Source organism: Entelurus aequoreus, linkage group LG13 (assembly GCF_033978785.1).
Source record: "Entelurus aequoreus isolate RoL-2023_Sb linkage group LG13, RoL_Eaeq_v1.1, whole genome shotgun sequence".
NCBI lineage: Eukaryota > Metazoa > Chordata > Actinopteri > Syngnathiformes > Syngnathidae > Entelurus > Entelurus aequoreus.
The window spans coordinates 23,267,194-23,288,876 of record NC_084743.1 but is presented as its reverse complement, the minus strand read 5'-3'; the positions used below and the strand labels follow the sequence as shown (position 1 = coordinate 23,288,876).

At 37.8% G+C, this 21,683-nt stretch overlaps 1 protein-coding gene across 1 annotated transcript in view; it reads left to right on the top strand.

Annotated features, from left to right (window-relative positions):
• The window catches only part of LOC133663255 (tomoregulin-2-like), a 430,554-nt gene that overhangs the window by 65,709 nt on the left and 343,162 nt on the right, over positions 1-21,683 (top strand). Inside the window, exon 2 of the mRNA XM_062067604.1 lies at positions 3,676-3,785. Within this exon, the coding sequence (XP_061923588.1) occupies positions 3,676-3,785 (110 nt within the window). The remainder of the gene's footprint in view (positions 1-3,675; positions 3,786-21,683) is intronic.

Below are 21,683 nucleotides of genomic sequence, written 5' to 3'. Positions count from 1 at the left end.
TCATACTCGGCACAATGCAGTCCGAAATGTAGCGTTCTCCTCTCAACCTCCAAACCCAGACTCGCCCATCAGATTGCCAGATGGAAAAGCGTGATTCATCACTCCAGAGAACGCATTTCTACTTCTCTAGAGTCCGACGTGCTTTACACCACCATGGAAACCCATTCCACGAAGCTCTCTGCGTACTGTATGTGGGCTTATTGTAAAGTCACATGAAGTTTGTCGCTCTGTAGCAACTGATTGTGCAGAAAGTCGGCGACCTCTTTGCACTATGCGCTTCAGACCCCTCTCTGTCAGTTTACGTGGCCTACCACTTCGTTTCTGAGTTGCTGTTGTTCCCAAACTTTTCCATTTTCTTATAATAAAGCCAACGGTTGACTTTGGAATATTTAGGAGCGAGGACATTTCATGACTGGATTTGTTGCACAGGTGGCATCCTATGACAGTTCCACACTGGAAATCAGAAATTTTCACAAATGTTTGTAGAAACAGTCTCCATGCCTGAGTGCTTGATCTTATACACCTGTGTGCGGGCCAAGTGATTAGGACACCTGATTCTGATCATTTGGATGGGTGGCCAAATACTTTTGGCAATTTAGTGTATATTGCAGTCTCCTGCGATAACTATACAATATGTAAGGTTGTATTTTTGCCTCATTCTTATGAGAATCCTGCGTGTGACTGGAGCATTAAGGAGTGGGGCTATCCAGCAGATAATACTGTATCATCTCGTTCTCCTTTGGACATATCATTCTTCACTTACGCTTTAAGTGAGGGATGAGGAAAAAGTAACTCAGACCCACTGTATATATCTTAATTTACAAACCCCAAAACCAGTGAAGTTGGCACGTTGTATAAATCGTAAATAAAAACAGAATACAATGATTTTCAAATCCTTTCCAACTTATATTCAATTGAATAGACTGCAAAGACAAGATACTTAACGTTCGAACTGGAAAACTTTGTTATTTTTTTGCAAATATTAGCTCATTTGGAATTTGATGCCTGCAACATGTTTCAAAAAAGCTGGCAAAAGTGGCGAAAAAGACTGAGAAAGTTGAGGAATGCTCATCAAACACTTATTTGGAACATCCCACAGGTGAACAGGCTAATTGGGAACAGATGGAATACTCAGTCATTCACAAACAAGGATGGGGCGAGGGTCACCACTTCGTGAACAATAAAAATCCATACGAGTAGAAACGCTATGGACGACTAGAAGACGGACAGCACTTTTACTTCCCGTTTTTTTTTTTTGCGCTAAAAAGAATGAAATGCTGTAGAGGTTCACCCCGTAGCACCTGCAGTGAGCAGACTCGTCCAAAAGAGGGCGCTATAGCACAAATACTAAACACTGCTTGTGTTAAATGAAAACCATTTGTTGAACACAAAACATTATGGCCGTTAGCGAAGTAAAATTCAGAAATTAGCTGCACTGTTTTAAAAGCCGCAGGATTTAAAGCGTAGGAAAATAGTGGCGGAATAACGGTAAACATAAGCAAAAACTTTTGGCTCCCTGGTTTTTGCACTTGAAGTAATCATATGTCCTGTGACTTATTAACGAGTATTATACGAGTAGAAACACTATGGACAACTAGAAGACGGACAGCACTTTTACTTCCGTTTTTATTGCGCTAAAAAGAAGGAAATATTGTAGAGGTTCACCCCGTACCACCTGCAGTGATCAGACTCGTCCAAAAACCTGTTTTCAGTCTCTCTGCTTGTGTTTCATGAAAACTATTTGTTGAACACAAAATATCAGGTTCAAACACTGATGACATCTATTAAACAAGACAAGAAGCAAATAATTAAACAGATATAGAATTCAATTTGGCTCAATTTGAGGAGAGACGCCTGGGCTGTACTCTTGTGAAGTATCCAGCACGCTCTGGCGAAAGATTGTACGCCACCTCTTTTTATTTGGACTTTCCCTGTTACATAACAACAGCTGTTTCGAAAGGAATGGGGGGTACGTAAACAGCCCTTGTTTTTGGTCACATTAACACGAAAGAAAAAGATGCCTCGGGCTTGGACTGGTCCTGGATCGAGCTTGGGCAGGTCTTGGACGACAATAGATAACCCCTCCCGTCTCCTCCCATCGCACACAGTGGAATTTTCCAAGTCTTTGGCTTGGTGCAACAAAGACAGCTTTCGTCTGTTCACTGGGAACCCAGAGAATGGAAAGTTTTTTGATAATTTACATACCATTTTTCTGATACAAAACATTATGGCCATTAAAGAAGTAAAATTCATAAATTAGTTGCAGTGTTTTAAAAGCCGTAGGGTCAAAGCGTAGGAAAAAAGTGGCTGTATTACGGTAAACATAAGCAAAAACTATTGGCTCCTTGGTTTTTGCACTTGAAGTCCTCATATGTCCAGTGACTTATTTACGAGTATTATACGAGTAGAAACGCTATGGACGACTAGAAGACGAACAGCACTTTTACTTCCCGTTTTTTTTTGCGCTAAAAAGAATGAAATACTGTAGAGGTTCACCCCGTTGCACCTGCAGTGAGCATACTCGTCCAAAAGATGGTGCCATAGCACAAATAGTGACACACCTGTTTTCAGTCTCTCTGCTTGTGTTTAATGAAAATTATTTGTTGAACACAAATTGTCAGGTTCAAACACTGATGACATATATTAAACAAGACACGAAGCAAATAATTAAACAGAGACATCATTCAATTTGGCTCAATTTGAGGAGAGACGCCTGGGCTGTACTCTTGCACAGTCTCCAGCACGCTCTGGCGAAAGATTGTACGCCACCTCTTTTTATTTGGACTTCCCCTGTTTACATAACAGTTGTTTCTAAAGGAATGGGGGGTATGTAAACAGCCCTTGTTTTTGGTCACATTAACACAAAAGAAAAAGATGCCTCGGGCTTGGACTTGTCCTGGATCGAGCTTGGGCAGGTCTTTGATGACAATAAATAACCCCTCTCGTCTCCTCCCATCGTACACAGCGGAATTTTCCAAGCCTTTGGCTTGGTGCAACAAAGACAGCTGTCGTCTGTTCACTGGGAACCCAGAGAATGGAAAGTTTTTGGATAATTTACATACAATTTTTCCGACACAAAACATTATGGCCGTTAAAGAAGTAAAATTCATAAATTAGTTGCAGTGTTTTAAAAGCCGTAGGGTCAAAGCGTAGGAAAAAAGTGTCTGTATTACGGTAAACATAAGCAAAAACTATTGGCTCCTTGGTTTTTGCACTTGAAGTCCTCATATGTCCAGTTACTTATTTACGAGTATTATACGAGTAGAAACGCTATGGACGACTAGAAGATGGACAGCACTTTTACTTCCGTTTTTATTCCGCTAAAAAGAAGGAAATACTGTAGAGGTTCACCCCGTAGCACCAGCAGTCAGCGCTAAAATGCTACTTTGTCGCTGTCAATATCGTTTATATTGCGCAACCCCTAGTATCGATAATATGGTCCTTCATTCAAAAACATGTTTTATTCACCACTGTTTCTTATTTCCCATACAAAAGAAAAATACCATGTGTCACTCTGCTACGGTTAATCAATTTTATAGAGTTGCATAAATGCAGAATTGCATCACCAATGACTCAATTGACGGTTAAAATAATTGTTGGGTCAAAAGGACGGAATGTAAATAGATTTTACGAGAGCACATTTGTTGACGTCTCTCCTTGTCTTTTATCCTCCAGGTTTCGATGACCGAGACACGGACCTGTTTTTGTGCGACACCAACACGTGCAAGTTCGACGCCGAGTGCCTAAGAATTGGGAACATAATGACTTGCATTTGTGACTTCAAGGTAAGCTCTGGAACGAGTCATTTTTTTTGGATCTGCATCATGTTGCCATTTCCTTTTTTGTCTTTTTTTTTTTTCCCCCCTGCCACCGCTGCTCTGCTTAACCTGGCATTGAATCAACAGAATTTATACGTTGTTTTCTCACAAGGGAATGGTCTTGATATATATCTGGGTTAGTGCGATGTTCCTACAAAGCAACTGTTCGAAGCAAAGCATATTTTTCTTTTGTGGGTAAAGTTTTATCACAAGAGAAAAAAGCCCCGTTCCCAAATAGTAAATCCACATTGCAGTAATTTGTCATCGTGCCATGTTATGTATTATATGGAGGTTTAGGGAATTGTTGAACCATGGGAATTGTGAGATTATAGCACAACCAACAACACACCTTTTCAGTGTTTGACGGTGTTCCATGAAAACTGTTTGTTAAATACAAAACATTATGGCCGTTAGCTAAGAACAATCCATGAATTAGACGCACCGTTTTATAATCCGCAGGGTTCAAAGCTTGGGGAAGAAGTATGGGTAAAATTTGGTAATTTGACCATTTTTTATATCTCATGCAATATCACAACTAAAGTTAACTGTAGAAGAGCGATCACATTACAGTATTAATTATTATTTTTGTGTACTTTTATCATTCTTTCCAACTCATGTGATGTAGAGTAAAGCCAAAACAAGTCTTTGCAGGTGTTGTCTGCTTTTTACAGCATATACTGTATATTTATGGTTAGTGTGGATTGTCATGTTCTGATATGATGTATTGACCAGTGTCAAGGTCTCATTTCTCTCTTTACTTACATCACAGACCATTTTTTTCTTTTAAGGAAACTGGACTTTCTGGTTATGAATTACTTGCCGGAAAAAGGGTCGATTTTTATAAAGTCTCAAAAGATACTGTAGGCCAGATTTACAGAGACAGTAGGGGCTATAACGGGGGCGGCAGCCGCTTTGTTGTCGGTTTTTTTTGCAGATTTCACACGGGAAATGCATATTTATGAAAAGAGTCTGACTGTTTAGAAGTCTGTGAATTAGAGATGGGCGATGTGGCCTAAAATCTACAGTAGGGAAGGGGTTCTGAGGAATTTGTCAAACTGAAACATTACAAAAATAATGTCATTGTAAGTTAGGAATACTAACACTGACACTTGTAAACGTGATTGCATTACGACATTACGATAGCACGTACAAATATGCATGAAAACCCTAATACAGACATTACACATAGGATAGTTTAGTAAGTATGAATAGTTTTAGGTATACTGTAAAACGTGATGACTGAAGAATCTAAGAGTTGAAACACTATGGATGACTAGAAGACTGTGAATTAGAGATAGGCGATATGGCCTAAAATCTATAGTAGGGAAGGGATTCTGAGGAATTTGTGAAGCTGAAACATTACAAAAAGAATGCCACTGTAAGTTGATAATACCAACACAGACACTTGTAAACATGTTAGCATATTAGCTAATGCTAACAACGCTAGTTTGATTACATTACGACAGCACGTACAAAATATGCATGACAACCCTCCTACAGACATCACACATGGGATAGTTTAATAAGTATGAATAGTTTTAGTTATATTGTAAAAAGCGATGAATGAAAATTCCATACGAGTAGAACTCTATGGACGGCTAGAAGACTGTGAATTAGAGATTGGCGATATGGCCTAAAATCTATAGTAGGGAAGGGATTCTGAGGAATTTGTGAAACTGAAACATTACAAAAAGAATGCCATTGTAAGTTAATAATACCAACACAGACACTTGTAAACGTGTTAGCATATTAGCTAATGCTAACAACGCTAGTTTGATTATATTACGGTAGAACATAAAAAATATGCATGAAAACCCTGCTGCAGACATCACACATGGGCTAGTTTAGTAAGTATGAATAGTTTTAGTTGCATTGTAAAAAGTGATGAATGAAGAATCCATACGAGTAGAAACGCTATGGACGGCTAGAAGACTGTGAATTAGAGATAGGCGATATGGCCTAACATCTATAGTAGGGAAGGGATTCTGAGGAATTTGTGAAACTGAAACATTACAAAAAGAATGCCATTGTAAGTTAGGAATACTAACACAGACACTTGTAAACGTGTTAGCATATTAGCTAATGCTAAAAACGCTAGTTTAATTACATTACGATAGCACGTACAAATATGCATGAGAACCCTCCTACAGACATCACACATGGGATAGTTTAGTAAGTATGAATAGTTTTAGTTATATTGTAAAACGTGATGACTGAAGAATCTAAGGGTTGAAACGCTATGGACGACTAGAAGACTGTGAATTAGAGGTATGGCCTAAAATCTATAGTAGGGAAGGGATTCTGAGGAATTTTGTGAAACTGAAACATTACAAAAAGAATGCCATTGTAAGTTAATAATACCAACACAGACACTTGCAAACGTGTTAGCATATTAGCTAATGCTAACAACGCTAGTTTGATTACATTACGATAGCATGTACAAATATGCATGAAAACCCTCCAACAAGCATCACACATTGGCTAGTTTAGTAAGTATGAATAGTTTTAGTTATATTGTAAAAAGTGATGAATGAAGAATCCATACAAGTAGAAACGCTATGGACGGCTAGAAGACTGTGAATTAGAGATAGGCGATATGACCTAACATCTATAGTAGGGAAGGGATTCTGAGGAATTTGTGAAACTGAAACATTACAAAAAGAATGCCATTGTAAGTTAATAATACCAACACAGACACTTGTAAACGCATTAGCTAATGCTAACAACGCTAGTTTGATTACATTACGATAGCACGTACAAATATGCATGAAAACCCTACTACAGACATCACACATGGGCTAGTTTAGTAAGTATGAATAGATTTAGTTATATTGTAAAACGTGATGACTGAATAATCTAAGGGTTGAAACGCTATGGACAACTAGAAGACTATGAATTAGAGGTATGGCCTGAAATCTATAGTAGGGAAGGGATTCTGAGGAATTTTGTGAAACTGAAACATTACAAAAAGAATGCCATTGTAAGTTAATAATACCAACACAGACACTTGTAAACGTGTTAGCATATTAGCTAATGCTAACAACGCTAGTTTGATTACATTACGATAGAACATACAAAATATGCATGAAAACCCTCCTACAGGCATCACACATGGGCTAGTTTAGTAAGTATGAATAGTTTTAGTTATATTGTAAAAAGTGATGAATGAAGAATCCATACAAGTAGAAACGCTATGGACGTCTAGAAGACTGTGAATTAGAGATAGGCGATATGGCCTAACATCTATAGTAGGGAAGGGATTCTGAGGAATTTGTGAAACTGAAACATTACAAAAAGAATGCCATTGTAAGTTAATAATACCAACACAGACACTTGTAAACACATTAGCTAATGCTAACAACGCTAGTTTGATTACATTACGATAGCATGTACAAATATGCATGAAAACCCTCCTTGCCAGAAGCTTGTGGATGGCTACCAAAAGCGCCTTATTGCTGTGAAACTTGCCAAGGGACATGCAACAAAATATTAACATTGCTGTATGTATACTTTTGACCCAGCAGATTTGTTCACATTTTCAGTAGACCCATAATAAATTCATAAAATAACCAAACTTCATGAATGTTTTTTGTGACCAACAAGTATGTGCTCCAATCACTCTATCACAAAAAAAATGTAAAGTTGTAGAAATTATTGGAAACTCAAGACAGCCATGACATTATGTTCTTTACAAGTGTATGTAAACTTTTGATCGCGACTGTATACATCGAATATCGAGTTTAAGTAAAAATATATCGAGATATACTTTTTCGTCCATATCGCCCAGCCCTATGATCAGATAATTTATTCCAGAATGTATAAATAACGACAAATAAAGATAGAATACTACTAACCGTAACATGTATGTGTAAAAAACAACAACATTATGATTTGTACAATTTCAGAATGCGCTTGTTCTATTAAAAAAAAATAGGACACAATCTGAAGTTGTCTTTATTTTGAAATTATCGAGCCGGGATTTTACCAGTCCGGCCCACTTGGGAGTAGATTTTTTTTCTCCATGTGGCCCCCGGTCGAAAATGAGTTTGACACCCTTGCTCCAGTGGTAATGTTACTGGTCAGAAAGTTTATTTGCCAGCCATTGAGGCCAGGATGTGGAACTCGTTAACTCTCAAGCTCGTTAGCGAGGACTTTGCAGTGTGTGGAGGATGCGGTCGTCAATGTGTGATCGACATACGGCGATTATTAAAAATCTCTATCGTCGGTCAAATTTATATAGCAAGTTAGGTCAAGCAATGCTACCCGACAAGTGATCTTTATGCATGAGTTACCACATTAGTTGCCCCCCGTTAATAATAATAATAATAGATTTTATTTGTAAAAAAAACACTTTACATTGAGTAAACAACCTCAAAGTGCTACAGTGTATTAAAAATATTTTAAAAAATAAAAATAAAATAAATAAATAAAAATAAAAACTAGAACAGCCATATAGCTAAAACTAGTATGCATATATCTAAAAAAAAAAGGCTTTTTTAAAAAGAAGGGTTTTTAAGCCTTTTTTAAAAGCATCCACAGTCTGTGGTGCCCTCAGGTGGTCAGGGAGAGCATTCCACAGACTGGGAGCGGCGGAGCAGAAAGCTCGGTCTCCCATTGTTCGTAGCTTTGTCCTCAGAGGTTAGCCTGTCCGGAGCGGAGGTGTCGTGTGGAGAATTTGGGGGTGAGTAGCTCTTTGAGGTAGAGGGGGGCATTTCCATGGAGGCACTGGTGGGTTAGTAGAGAGACTTTGAATTCAATCCTGAGTGGAACAGGAAGTTAAACATGCACTTCTGTTTGTTGTGTTCTGCTCTAACAGGACAGGGAAAAAAATAAAAATAAATAAAAACTCTTAAAACGTTTATAAGCTGTGTTATGTCATGCGGCTCTGGATTATTTTTTTTCTCAGTGGAAGAGGACCTGTACCTCCACTCCGCACAAAACATATTACGGTGTGTATTTTTTTTGTTGTTTCATTATAAAAGAAAATAATTGATTTTCCACGGTCCAACTTCTCAGCCGAAGCAGAACCCATTGCCCTGATTGGATAGAATCGGGTGAGGTGATGGTGTAAAACGAGCTCAGTTCATAGCTTCTTGTTAAAGCCTCTCGTCACTGCCACAGTCCACAGTACTCTTGTGACAGTCGTAAATAACTCTGACACTGATGAGGCCAAATAACATAAATCTGGGAACCCATGCTATTCTTGATAATGGCTCGTACTTAACTTTACGACCAGGCCTATAATAAAAACGGAGCAAAGCAGTCTGCTGACTATTGATTATGGCACAACGTTTGCAAAGCCTTGGCGATCAATATGCTATGCATGGCAGTAGATAACTGAAAACACAGCTCCGGAGATGTGACACTTTCTCCGTTTCTTTCATCTGTCGTTTCTTTTCTTTTTTTTTTTTTTTTTTAAATCAGTAGGTCAGCATGACCGGGCATTCTGACTCTCCATTGGTCATCAGCTTTTATCTGACTTTTCCACCTCTAACACAGCGCCCCAGATAAATGCCACTTATAGCTCCATTTGTCTTCAAAAGATCTTTCGTATAAATTGCTGTCAGGTGGTTTCAGGCAGGTCATACTGTGAACTAAATACGAGGGTCTCGGGGGTACTTTATTAGGGTGCACACAAAAAAATTAATTTACATCCAAATCGGGATTCTTATTCATGTCGATTCTAAATCGAGTCTTAATTTGAAAAAAAAAAAAAATAAAAAATTAAATATACCGTATTTTCCGGACCACAAGGTGCACTTAAAATATTTTTTTTTCCTCTGAAAATTCAACAGTGCGCCTTATAACCCGGTGCGCCTAATGCACGGAATAATTCTGGCTTTGCATACCGATCTTGAAGCAACTTTATTTGGTACATGGTTTAATAAGTGTTAAAGTTAAAGTACCAATGATAGTCACACACACTAGGTGTGGTGAAATGTGTCCTCTGCATTTGACCCATCCCCATGTTCACCTCCTGGGAGGTGAGGGGAGCAGTGAGCAGCAGCAGTAGCCGCGCTCGGGAATCATTTGTGGTGATTTAACCCCCAATTCCAACCCTTGATGCTGAGTGCCAAGCAGGGAGGTAATGGGTCCCGACCTACCGATCTCATTTCACAGGTCTAGATCAGTAAAATAACTTGGGTTATGCACATTTATAGTTATTTTAAAATAATCTTATCAAAAGACCTCCAAAGTGCATTTCACGTTTGGTATTTGTGTTAAGGGCTGAAGTTGATGGGAAGATTTGAGCAAAAAAGTAAAAAATAAAATAAAAAATGTAGTCTAAATTTTTTATAATTATATGTATGTATGTGTGTATATATATGTGTATGTATATGTGTATGTATATATATGTATGTATGTATGTATATATATATATATATTTTTTTTTTTTTATTAGGTGTGTCAAAAAAAATCTATTGAATCGCGATTCTTATTCGTAACAATGCTTTAATGATTAAAAAAAAAAAAAATCAACAATCAATTTGTATTTGACCCTTAAATGTTTGGGTAGAATTAATTTTCATTTTTTTTCATTTTAATTGTGTTTTATTAAACAAAACCAGATTTATTTTAAGTAATACATACATTTATCAGTGCTTTTTATTTTATTTTATGGAAGAATGTAGTTAATCATAGAACTGGCACCCAATCGCAATAAAAAAATGTTAATTTTGAATGAAGAATTGCTTCTGAATGGAACGAACCGTTAACCCCAAGAATCGAATCAAATCGTTTGGTGCACAAAGATTCACAGCACAAGTTCTATAAGCCCTTTGAAAAAATAAAGACTTTTATTCAGGGGTGCACACACAAAAAATGGATTCACATCCGAATCGCAATTCATATTCCTCTTGATGGAATATGATGTGGGCTCTGTACCGAGGATGTCGCTGTGGCTTGTGCAGCCCTTTGAGACACTTGTGATTTAGGGCTATATAAATAAACATTGATTGATTGATTGATTGATTGATCAGGGGTCCCCAAACTTTTTGACTCGGGGGCTGCATTGGGTTAAAACAATTTGGCCGGGGGCCGGGCTATATATATATATATAAATACATACATACATACATACATACATACATACATACAGCGCACTTTCCGCGCGTGCGATGATTTCACGTTATCGATGAGAAAATGCATTTTTAGACAATATGATTTGCCTGAGCGGCTAGGAGACACCGTGAGTAGCAAGCGGTACAAAGTGGATAAGAAAAGACAGAAAAAAAATATATACACTACCGTTCAAAAGTTTGGGGTCACCCAAACAATTTTGTGTTTGAGCCTTCATTTCTAAGAACAAGAATAGACTGTCGAGTTTCAGATGGAAGTTCTCTTTTTCTGGACATTTTGAGCGTTTAATTGACCCCACAAATGTGATGCTCCAGAAACTCAATCTGCTCAAAGGAAGGTCAGTTTTGTAGCTTCTGTAACGAGCTAAACTGTTTTCAGATGTGTGAACATGATTGCACAAGGGTTTTATAATCATCAATTAGCCTTCTGAGCCAATGAGCAAACACATTGTACCATTAGAACACTGGGGTGATAGTTGCTGGAAATGGGCCTCTATACACCTATGTAGATATTGCACCAAAAACCAGACATTTGCAGCTAGAATAGTCATTTACCACATTAGCAATGTATAGAGTGTATTTCTTTAAAGTTAAGACTAGTTTAAAGTTATCTTCATTGAAAAGTACAGTGCTTTTCCTTCAAAAATAAGGACATTTCAATGTGACCCCAAACTTTTGAACGGTAGTGTATATATATATTTTTTTTAATTTTCTTTATATACTTGGGACTTCCCGCGGGCCTGATTTTGGACGCTGGCGGGCCGGAGTTTGGGGACCCCTGCTCTTGATTCTGAATCGATTCATAAAAAATAAATATATTTATTAACTAATTTCTTGCTTATTTGTTTTAATAATGGTTCTATCTCCACTCAACCAAAGGGAGCTTTTCTAACCTGCAACCTGTTTTTAAATAATTTCATTATAAATATTATACCAAATAATACATTGCGACCAGAATCGATTCTGTTTCGAATTGTCACCCCTGTAATGGGAATCAAATCCAATCGTTAGGTGCCCAAAGATTCACCCCCTTTATAATTTACCCACGCATCTCTTCTCAAACCTTGTATTCATAACACATTACAGCAGGGGTCACCAACGCGGTGCCCGCGGGCACCAGGTAGCCCGTAAGGACCAGATGAGTTGCCCGCCGGCCTGTTCTAAAAATAGCTCAAATAGCAGCACTTACCAGTGAGCTGCCTCTATTTTTTAAATTGTATTTATTTACTAGCAAGCTGGTCTCGCTTTGCCCGACATTTTTAATTCTAAGAGAGACAAAACTCAAATAGAATTTGAAAATCCAAGAAAATATTTTAAAGACTTGGTCTTCACTTGTTTAAATAAATTCATTATTTTTTTTACTTTGCTTCTTATAACTTTCAGAAAGACAATTTTAGAGAAAAAAATACAACCTTAAAAATGATTTTAGGATTTTTAAACACATGTTCCTTTTTACCTTTTAAATTCCTGCCTCTTCTTTCCTGACAATTTAAATCAATGTTCAAGTAAATTTATTTTTTTTATTGTAAAGAATAATAAATAAATTCTAATTTAATTCTTCATTTTAGCTTCTGTTTTTTCGACGAAGAATATTTGTGAAATATTTCTTCAAACTTATTATGATTAAAATTCAAAAAAATTATTCTGGAAAATCTAGAAAATCTGTAGAATCAAATTTAAATCTTATTTCAAAGTCTTTTGAATTTCTTTTAAAAATTTTGTTCTGGAAAATCTAGAAGAAATAATGATTCGTCTTTGTTAGAAATATAGCTTGGTCCAATTTGTTATATATTCTAACAAAATGTAAATTGGATTTTAACCTATTTAAAACATGTCATCAAAATTCTAAAATTAATCTTAATCAGGAAAAATGACTAATGATGTTCCATAAATTATTTTTTTAAGTTTTTCTCTTCTTTTTTTCGGTTGAATTTTGAATTTTAAAGAGTCGAAATTGAAGATAAACTATGTTTCAAAATTTAATTGTCATTTTTTTCGTGTTTTCTCCTCTTTTAAACCGTTCAATTAAGTGTAAATATCATTAATTACTAATAATAACACAGAGTTAAAGGTAAATTGAGCAAATTGGCTATTTCTGGCAATTTATTTAAGTGTGTATCAAACTGGTAGCCCTTTGCATTAATCAGTACCCAAGAAGTAGCTCTTGCTTTCAAAAAGGTTGGTGACCCCTGCATTACAGTGTGTTCCTAAAGTGTCGGTTCATTCAGGATTGCCGGAAAAAAAGACATTCTTTTCCGACAATGATTTGTTTGTATTCTACCGGGATCCGCGGATGAGTGTGCATACTTTCTTACATGTGAACAAATCCTGAGGAGGAGCCATGTAAGGGACTGGTGAGAGGAGCAAGTGAGTTTGATGTGGTGCTATCAATGGACACTATTCATCGCGGAGATGCATTAGATTCACCTCACACTGGCTCTTGGAAGAGCCAAGACTTTCTCCTACCGAGTGTACTTGATATGAAGCGCCATACTCGCATGTTTTCTTTTTGTCGTCGTCTCTTTCAATGTTTCTTATTAACCGTCTTATTAATCCGTCCAAAAAAATAGCTTGCGGGGCTTTTGTTGTTGCCGGTTCAGTTTTGTTCATGTCAGGTCACCGGACTGACTCCCACGGGGGTCATTCAGTCTAAAAATATGTGCGCTCACGGACCAGTGGAGCGTTTATATTAAAACTGTGCACTGTTGGGTAAATGGAACATTTTATTGCTTTATTTAATCACACTTTGCCTTCTATTGCGAGTCATACATATGTCTAGTACCGTTCTAATCATTTGTCAGAACCACGCGTATCTTAACGCAGGGGTTGGCAACCCAAAATGTTGAAAGAGCCATATTGCACCAAAAATACAAAAAAAAAATCTTTCTGGAGTCGCAAAAACTGAGTGTTCTAATGAAGGCAACACATGACGTAAGTGTCTATATTAGCTATAATAGCCTACTATCAACATGACTATGTTGCTGGCTGAAGCAATTCTTTGTTGACAGAAATGTTGAATATTAATATTCTACACATTTTTACAACATTAGAAACCATTAGTAGATCAGAGGCTACTCAGAAGGTGAGATAACTCCTGGAAATTCCTGGCTTTTAATGACCAAAGGTATAGATGCGTGAGTCCAAGTTGAAGGAAACGACAGGCTGTCTTCTTCTAAGAGATTTATTACAACTTTTGGCGAGCTAGGTCATGTTTGCTGTGGTCTGGAACAACATGGCACACAGACAACTATCTGAAATGCAGCCAATATTACATACAGATAATGTGTCGTGAGACATGCAAAACTAAATTATATACAAAGAGGATAAAAGTAAAGGATATTAAATTAGCTCAAATATACCTACAAATGAGGCATAATGATGCAATGTGTACAAACAGCTAGCCTAAATAGCACGTTAGCATTGATTAGCTTGCAGTCATGCACTGACCAAATATGCCTGATTAGTGCTCCAACAAGTCAATAACATCAACAAAGCTCACCTTTTGTGCGTTCACGCACAGCATACAACTTTTGTTGGACAAAATGAGACAAAGAATGGAGTGGAAGATTGTACATGTAAACAAACTGTTGCGTCACAGTCCAGACTATGGTGAGTTCAAGAACCGCCGAAATTGGTAGGACAAAACGATGTTCACCAAATGCTCTCATCAGTGAAGCATACACACAAACATATTAAACAGTGGGCTTTTGTAACAATTGGGAAGGTTTGTGTCATGTTTGTCCTCAAACAAAAAACATACTAAAACAAAAAATAAAATTTCCCCCCCATCTTTTTCCATTTGAAATCATTTTTTAAAAATGTTCCAGGTTTGTTGACCTGGCGGGTTGTTGACCCCCGTCTTAACCTTATATAATCCGATTGGAGTTTGTTGTCAGATTGTTTTGTAATCTGAGGAAATTGTTTATTGGTTGGTTAGTCTCAAATTAGAATTCTTAAATGAGTAACCCTGGTGGTTCGGCACCCTGTCTTTATACCATTCTGCACATTTTTTTAATTGACTTTTACTGACTTTTTCTTTATTAAAAATGACAAGCAACAAATCTAGCATCTTTTTCTGGTGTTATTGAAGACTGTTCTCATGTTCAGAGACCCATGTACACAGATGGCATCTTCCGCACGTTTTGCTGTATTTTTTTAATTGACTTTTAGTGACTTTTTCTTTATTAAAAATGACTAGCAACAAATCTACCATCTTTTTCTGGTGTTATTGAAGACTGTTCTCATGTTCAGAGACCCATGTACACAGATGGCATCTTCCGCACGTTTTGCTGTATTTTTTTAATTGACTTTTAGTGACTTTTTCTTTATTAAAAATGACTAGCAACAAAACTACCATCTTTTTCTGGTGTTATTGAAGACTGTTTTAATGTTCAGAGACCGATGTACACAGACAGCAACTTCCGCTCATTTTGCTGTATTTTTTTTATTGATTTTTAGTGATTTTTTTCTTTATTAAAAATGACTAGCAACAAATCTAGCTATCTTTTTCTGGTATTATTGAAGACTGTTCTCATGTTCAGAGACCCATGTACACAGACAGCAACTTCCGCTCATTTTGCTGTATTTTTTTTATTGATTTTTAGTGACTTTTTTCTTTATTAAAAATGACAAGCAACAAATCTAGCATCTTTTTCTGGTGTTATTGAAGACTGTTCTCATGTTCAGAGACCCATGTACACAGACAGCAACTTCCACACATTTTGCTGTATTTTTTATGGACTTTTAGTGACATTTTCTTTATTAAAAATGACTAGCAACAAATCTAGCATCTTTTTCTGGTGTTATTGAAGACTGTTCTCATGTTCAGTAACCTATGTACACAGACGGCAACTTCCGCACGTTTTGCTGTATTTTTTTAAATTTACTTTTAGTGACTTTTGTCTTTATTAAAAATGACTAGCACCAAATCTAGCATCTTTTTCTGGTGTTATTGAAGACTGTTCTCATGTTCAGAGACCCATGTACACAGACAGCAACTTCCACACGTTTTGCTGTATTTTTTTATGGACTTTTAGTGACATTTTCTTTATTAAAAATGACAGGCAACAAACCTAGCATCTTTTTCTGGTGTTATTGAAGACTGTTCTCTAGTTCAGAGACCCATGTACACAAACAGCAACTTCCGCACGTTTTGTTGTATTTTTTTATTGACTTTTAGTGACTTTTTTCTTTATTAAAAATGACTAGCAAAAAATCTAGCATCTTTTTCTGGTGTTATTGAAGACTGTTCTCATGTCCAGAGACCCATGTACACAGACGGCAACTTCTGCACGTTTTACTGTATTTTTTATTGACTTTTATTGACTTTTTCCTTATTAAAAATGACTAGCAACAAATCTAGCATTTTTTTCTGGTGTTATTGAAGACTGTTCTCATGTTCAGTAACCCATGTACACAGACAGCAACTTCCGCACGTTTTACTGTATTTTTTAATTAACTTTTAGTGACTTTTTCTTTATTAGAAATGACAAGCAACAAATCTAGCATCTTTTTCTGGTGTTTTTGAAGACTGTTCTCATGTTCAGAGACCCATGTACACACACAGCAACTTCCGCACGTTTTACTGTATTTTTTAATTAACTTTTAGTGACTTTTTCTTTATTAGAAATGACAAGCAACAAATCTAGCATCTTTTTCTGGTGTTTTTGAAGACTGTTCTCATGTCCAGTAACCCATGTACACAGACAGCAACTTCCACACGTTTTGCTGTATTTTTTAATTGACTTTTAGTGACTTTTTCTTTATTAAAAATGACAAGCAACAAATCTAGCATCTTTTTCTGGTGTTTTTGAAGACTGTTCTCATGTTCAGAGACCCATGTACACAGACGGCAACTTCCGCACCTTTTACTGTATTTTTTATTGACTTTTATTGACTTTTTCCTTATTAAAAATGACAAGCAACAAATCTAGCATCTTTTTCTGGTGTTATTGAAGACTGTTCTCATGTTCAGAAACCCATGTACACAGACAGCAAGTTGCATCGAGCCTCTACCGTCCCAAAACACTCACTGACATCACACTTGCTTCTCCTTCTCTACTTACTATTTGCCCATTTCAGATTTTGTAGATCACTGTAGATATCTCGGGTATATTAAAGTACATGCACATCGCAGACAGGCTGCCTACGTCAACATACCATTTGGTTTCGGCAGTGCTTTTCTGGTGAGCAAAGTCTTTTTTTCGGCGGCCGAATTTCCAGTGCATGACCAGTCATTGTGCACAAATAATAAACTATATACATCCATTCACACTCTAGCGACCTACTGGTGTTAAATGTTTATGTCCGTGTGTTATTGATGTTCATATTCCCATGATCCTGAACGCACCACTTGGATTGGCAGAGATTGTGTTGGAAAATGGCCGGTTGTTAGGGATAAATTACTTTTAAAGTTCATTTTAAAATTGTACTTATTGTTTTTAAATGCTTACACCAAGAAGCCCCGCCCTATCGTATTGAGCTGCTGCAGCCTTATTCTCCCATCAGGACCCCGAGGTCTTCTTCTGGGGCGGTATTGCTCGGTTGGTGCCAGCAACTTGGGGGTTCCAGGTTCGATCCCCGCTGCCGTTGTGTCCTTGGGCAAGACACTTTACCCACCTGCTCCCAGTGCCACCCACACTGGTTTAAATGTAACTTAGATATTGGGTTTCACTATGTAAAAGCGCTTTGAAGTCACTAGAGAAAAGCGCTATATAAATATAATTAACTTCTCTTCACTTCAGACCAGCTCCTCCTGGCTGTCCCAAAAAGTAGGCTAAAAACCAGAGGGGATAGAGCCTTCTCAGTCGCAGGGCCCAGACTGTGGAACAACCTTCTATTATCTATTAGGTCATCCCAGTCTATGAGCCAATTTAAATCTAGGCTAAAAACATTTGTACTCCCTGGCGTGCAGTTAGACAGGATGTATTGGTTGTTTTTATTTCTTGTTTTATCCTTTTTTGTTTATTTATTACATTTTAGTATTTTAGGAGATATATTCTGCACTTCTTTTAAGGCATATTTTACTTATGTATTTTATTCATCCTTCTGTGTTACCATGCAAATGTGACACTATGTGCCCCTTTTCTTATGTCTTTACATTTTTTAAAAAAAGAAAAAGAAAAAAAAGTGCTATATAAATAAATAAACTGGACTGAACTAAGATTGGCAGATTTTCGTGTAAAAAAAACAAAAAATAAATGTTAGGCGGCTTTTATTTTGCCGTGGCAGTGTGGCATTATCCGTTACTTAAGGGGGGAAACCCTGAATACATAATCATTTAGAACAGGCTTTGTGATTTATCAAGACTGAAACTGTTCCGCGACTGCTGTTTGTCATCTTTAAATGTTTGAAATAGCTGTGAAAATGGAGGAGATCGTGCATAAAATCCTTTATCCTGCGTGTAACACATTTGGATTGTCTGAAATTAATTTTTTACACATATTTTCTATTTTCAGGCATTCTTGCATGCAATTTCGGCTCATTCCAGATGCATTACACAACACCGGTGCCTCCCAGGGCGCATGTTCAGCAGGAATTGCCTCTTTCAGTTAGTAATGGTATTTCTTAGTAAATCTTAAAGGCCTACTAAAATGAATTTTTTTTATTTAAACGGGGATAGCAGATCCATTCTATGTGTCATACTTGATCATTTCGCAATATTGCCATATTTTTGCTGAAAGGATTTAGTAGAGAACAACGACAATAAAGGTCGCAACTTTTGGTCGCTGATAAAAAAAAAAAAAGCCTTGCCTATACCGGAAGTAGCGTGACGTCACCGGAGGAAGGACTCCTCACATTTTCCCATTGTTTACAATGCAGCGAGAGAGATTCGGACCGAGAAAGCGACGATTACCCCATTAATTTGAGCGAGCATGAAAGATTTGTGGATGAGGAAAGTGAGAGTGAAGGACGACAGTGCAGTGCAAGACATATCTTTTTTCGCTCTGACCGTAACTTAGGTACAAGGGTTCATTGGAGTCCACACTTTCTCCTTTTTCTATTGTGGATCACGGATTTGTATTTTAAACCACCTCGGATACTATATCCTCTTGAAAATGAGAGTGGAGAACGCGAAATGGACATTCACAGTGACTTTTATCTCCACGACAATACATCGGCGAAGCTCTTTAGCTACTGAGCTAACGTGATAGCATCGGGCTCAAATGCAGATAGAAACAAAATAAACACATCCCTGACTGGAAGGATAGACAGAAGATCAACAATACTATTAAACCATGGACATGTAAATACACGGTTAATAATTCCCAGCTTGGTGAAGATTAACAATGCTGTTGCTAACGACGCCATTGAAGCTAACTTACCAACGGGACCTCACAGAGCTATGATAAAAACATCAGCGCTCCACCTACGCCAGCCAGCCCTCATCTGCTCATCAACACCCGTGCTCACCTGCGTTCCAGCGATCGACGGAAGGACGAAGGACTTCACCCGATCATCCGTGCGGTCGGCGGCTAGCGTCGGCTAGCGTGTCTGCTATCCAAGTCAAAGTCCTCCTGGTTGTGTTGCTACAGCCAGCCGCTAATACACCGATCCCACCTACAACTTTCTTCTTTGCAGTCTTCATTGTTCATTGAACAAATTGCAAAAGATTTACCAACACACATGTCCAGAATACTGTGGAATTTTGAGATGAAAACAGAGCTTTTTTGTATTGTATTCAATGGGGTACCAATACTTCCGTTTCAACGATTGACGTCACGCGCATACGTCATCATATCTAGACGTTTTCAACCGGAAGTTGAGCAGGAAATTTAAAATTGCACTTTATAAGTTAACCCGGCCGTATTGGCATGTGTTGCAATGTTAAGATTTCATCATTGATATATAAACTATCAGACTGCGTGGTCGGTAGTAGTGGGTTTCAGTAGGCCTTTAAGGTTAAGCACGGAACTGCACAGAGACGATTTGAGGACATTTAAAGTGTCACCGTGGGCTCTTACTATATGTTTTCAGAAAACTCATTAAATACAAAACAAGTTGTGGAAGGTCTGGGGAAAAAAAAATGACGACAGATGTTAACTGGTCTTCTTATGCCCAAATATTTGTGCATCAAACCGGCACAGTCCCCTAACTTGGGCTTCAGACATCCATGCAGATTTTGGGCTTCTTGGCAGATTAGTGAATTTAATTTATGTAAACCCTCTCGACTTTGCAGTCAGGGAAAGTTGAATTGGAGCTTATTTAACATCACTTCACATGTCCTCCCTGACATCCTAATGCACGTTCAGCATCATAATCTACATTCGGCGAGCCAGCTTTTCAGTTACTAATTAATACAAAGCAATCTGTGCATATGTTTGGGGCCACATTTGGTCCGCAGTCTGTTCTTCAGCTGAGGGCTCTGATGTCTGACCTCGAATTGTTCCCTGAAAGCTGTCTAACATCCCCCCCCCCCATCCCCCGGTTGTGATAACCGGACGACCGAAGCTTTCAGCACTTCAAAGAAAGATGCACGCCCATGTTGGGTTGGCATGATGTTGATGGGTGGGAGTGGAAGGACGGTGCATCCTTCATGTCTCACTCGACACTGCTCTAAAACTTTCAGGGTGTATAATGCGGAAAACTTGCCATAATTTCAAGGTGCGTGTGGAAATGTATTCAGCTATTCTCTGCCTCCGTCTCAATAAAAAAAAAAAAAAAATCAACAAGATTCCTGTGGGTTTATAGCACCTAATTTGAAATAATAAAACACCTCCTATTAAACACTTTCACGCAGGCCTAGCAGATTCTGATGAAGACCCCGTTCCATATATTTGCATTCATTTATCATCCTTTTATCTGGACTGAATGTTTGTACAGCGGAGAATTTATTACCTGAGCCCGAGCCTGTAAAACTGCCAGCACACTGATTCATACATTAAGATTCCCTCTCTCTGACCAAAGTTAGCTAAGGCTGGATTATCTGAGGTTTCACCGATTTATCTTGTGGTGTGAGGTAGGTGGATCACATGTATTAACTGTAAATATTTCAATGTATGAGTCCTATTGACAGGTTAACTGTGACAAACGACATTTAAAGGCCTACTGAAATGAATTTTTTTTATTTAAACGGGGATAGCAGATCTATTCTATGTGTCATACTTGATCATTTCGCGATATTGCCATATTTTTGCTGAAAGGATTTAGTATAGAACAACGACGATAAAGATTGCAACTTTTGGTATCTGATAAAAAAAAGGCTTGCCCCTACCGGAAGTAGCGTGACGTAGTCAGTTGAACATATACGCAAAGTTCCCTATTGTTTACAATGATGGCCGCATGAAGTGAGAGAGATTCGGACCGAGAAAGCGACAATTTCCCCATTAATTTGAGCGAGGATGAAAGATTTGTGGATGAGTAAAGTGCAAGTGAAGGACTAGTGGGGAGTTGAAGCTATTCAGATAGGGAAGATGCTGTGAGAGCCGGGGGTGACCTGATATTCAGCTGGGAATGACTACAACAGTAAATAAACACAAGACATATATATACTCTATTAGCCACAACACAACCAGGCTTATATTTAACATGCCACAAATTAATCCTGCATAAAAACACCTGCGTGTTTGTTATGCTAGCTCCTAGCTCCTCTGCTAGCTCCTAGCTCCATAGAACACGCCAATACAATTCAAACACCTGATCAACACACACAATCACTCAGCCCAAAAGACCGTTCACCTAACCCAAGGTTCATAAAGCTTATATATTTTTAAAAAGTTACGTGCGTGACGCGCACGTACGGTACGGTACGTGTTATGCTAGCTCCTAGCTCCTATGCTAGCTCCTA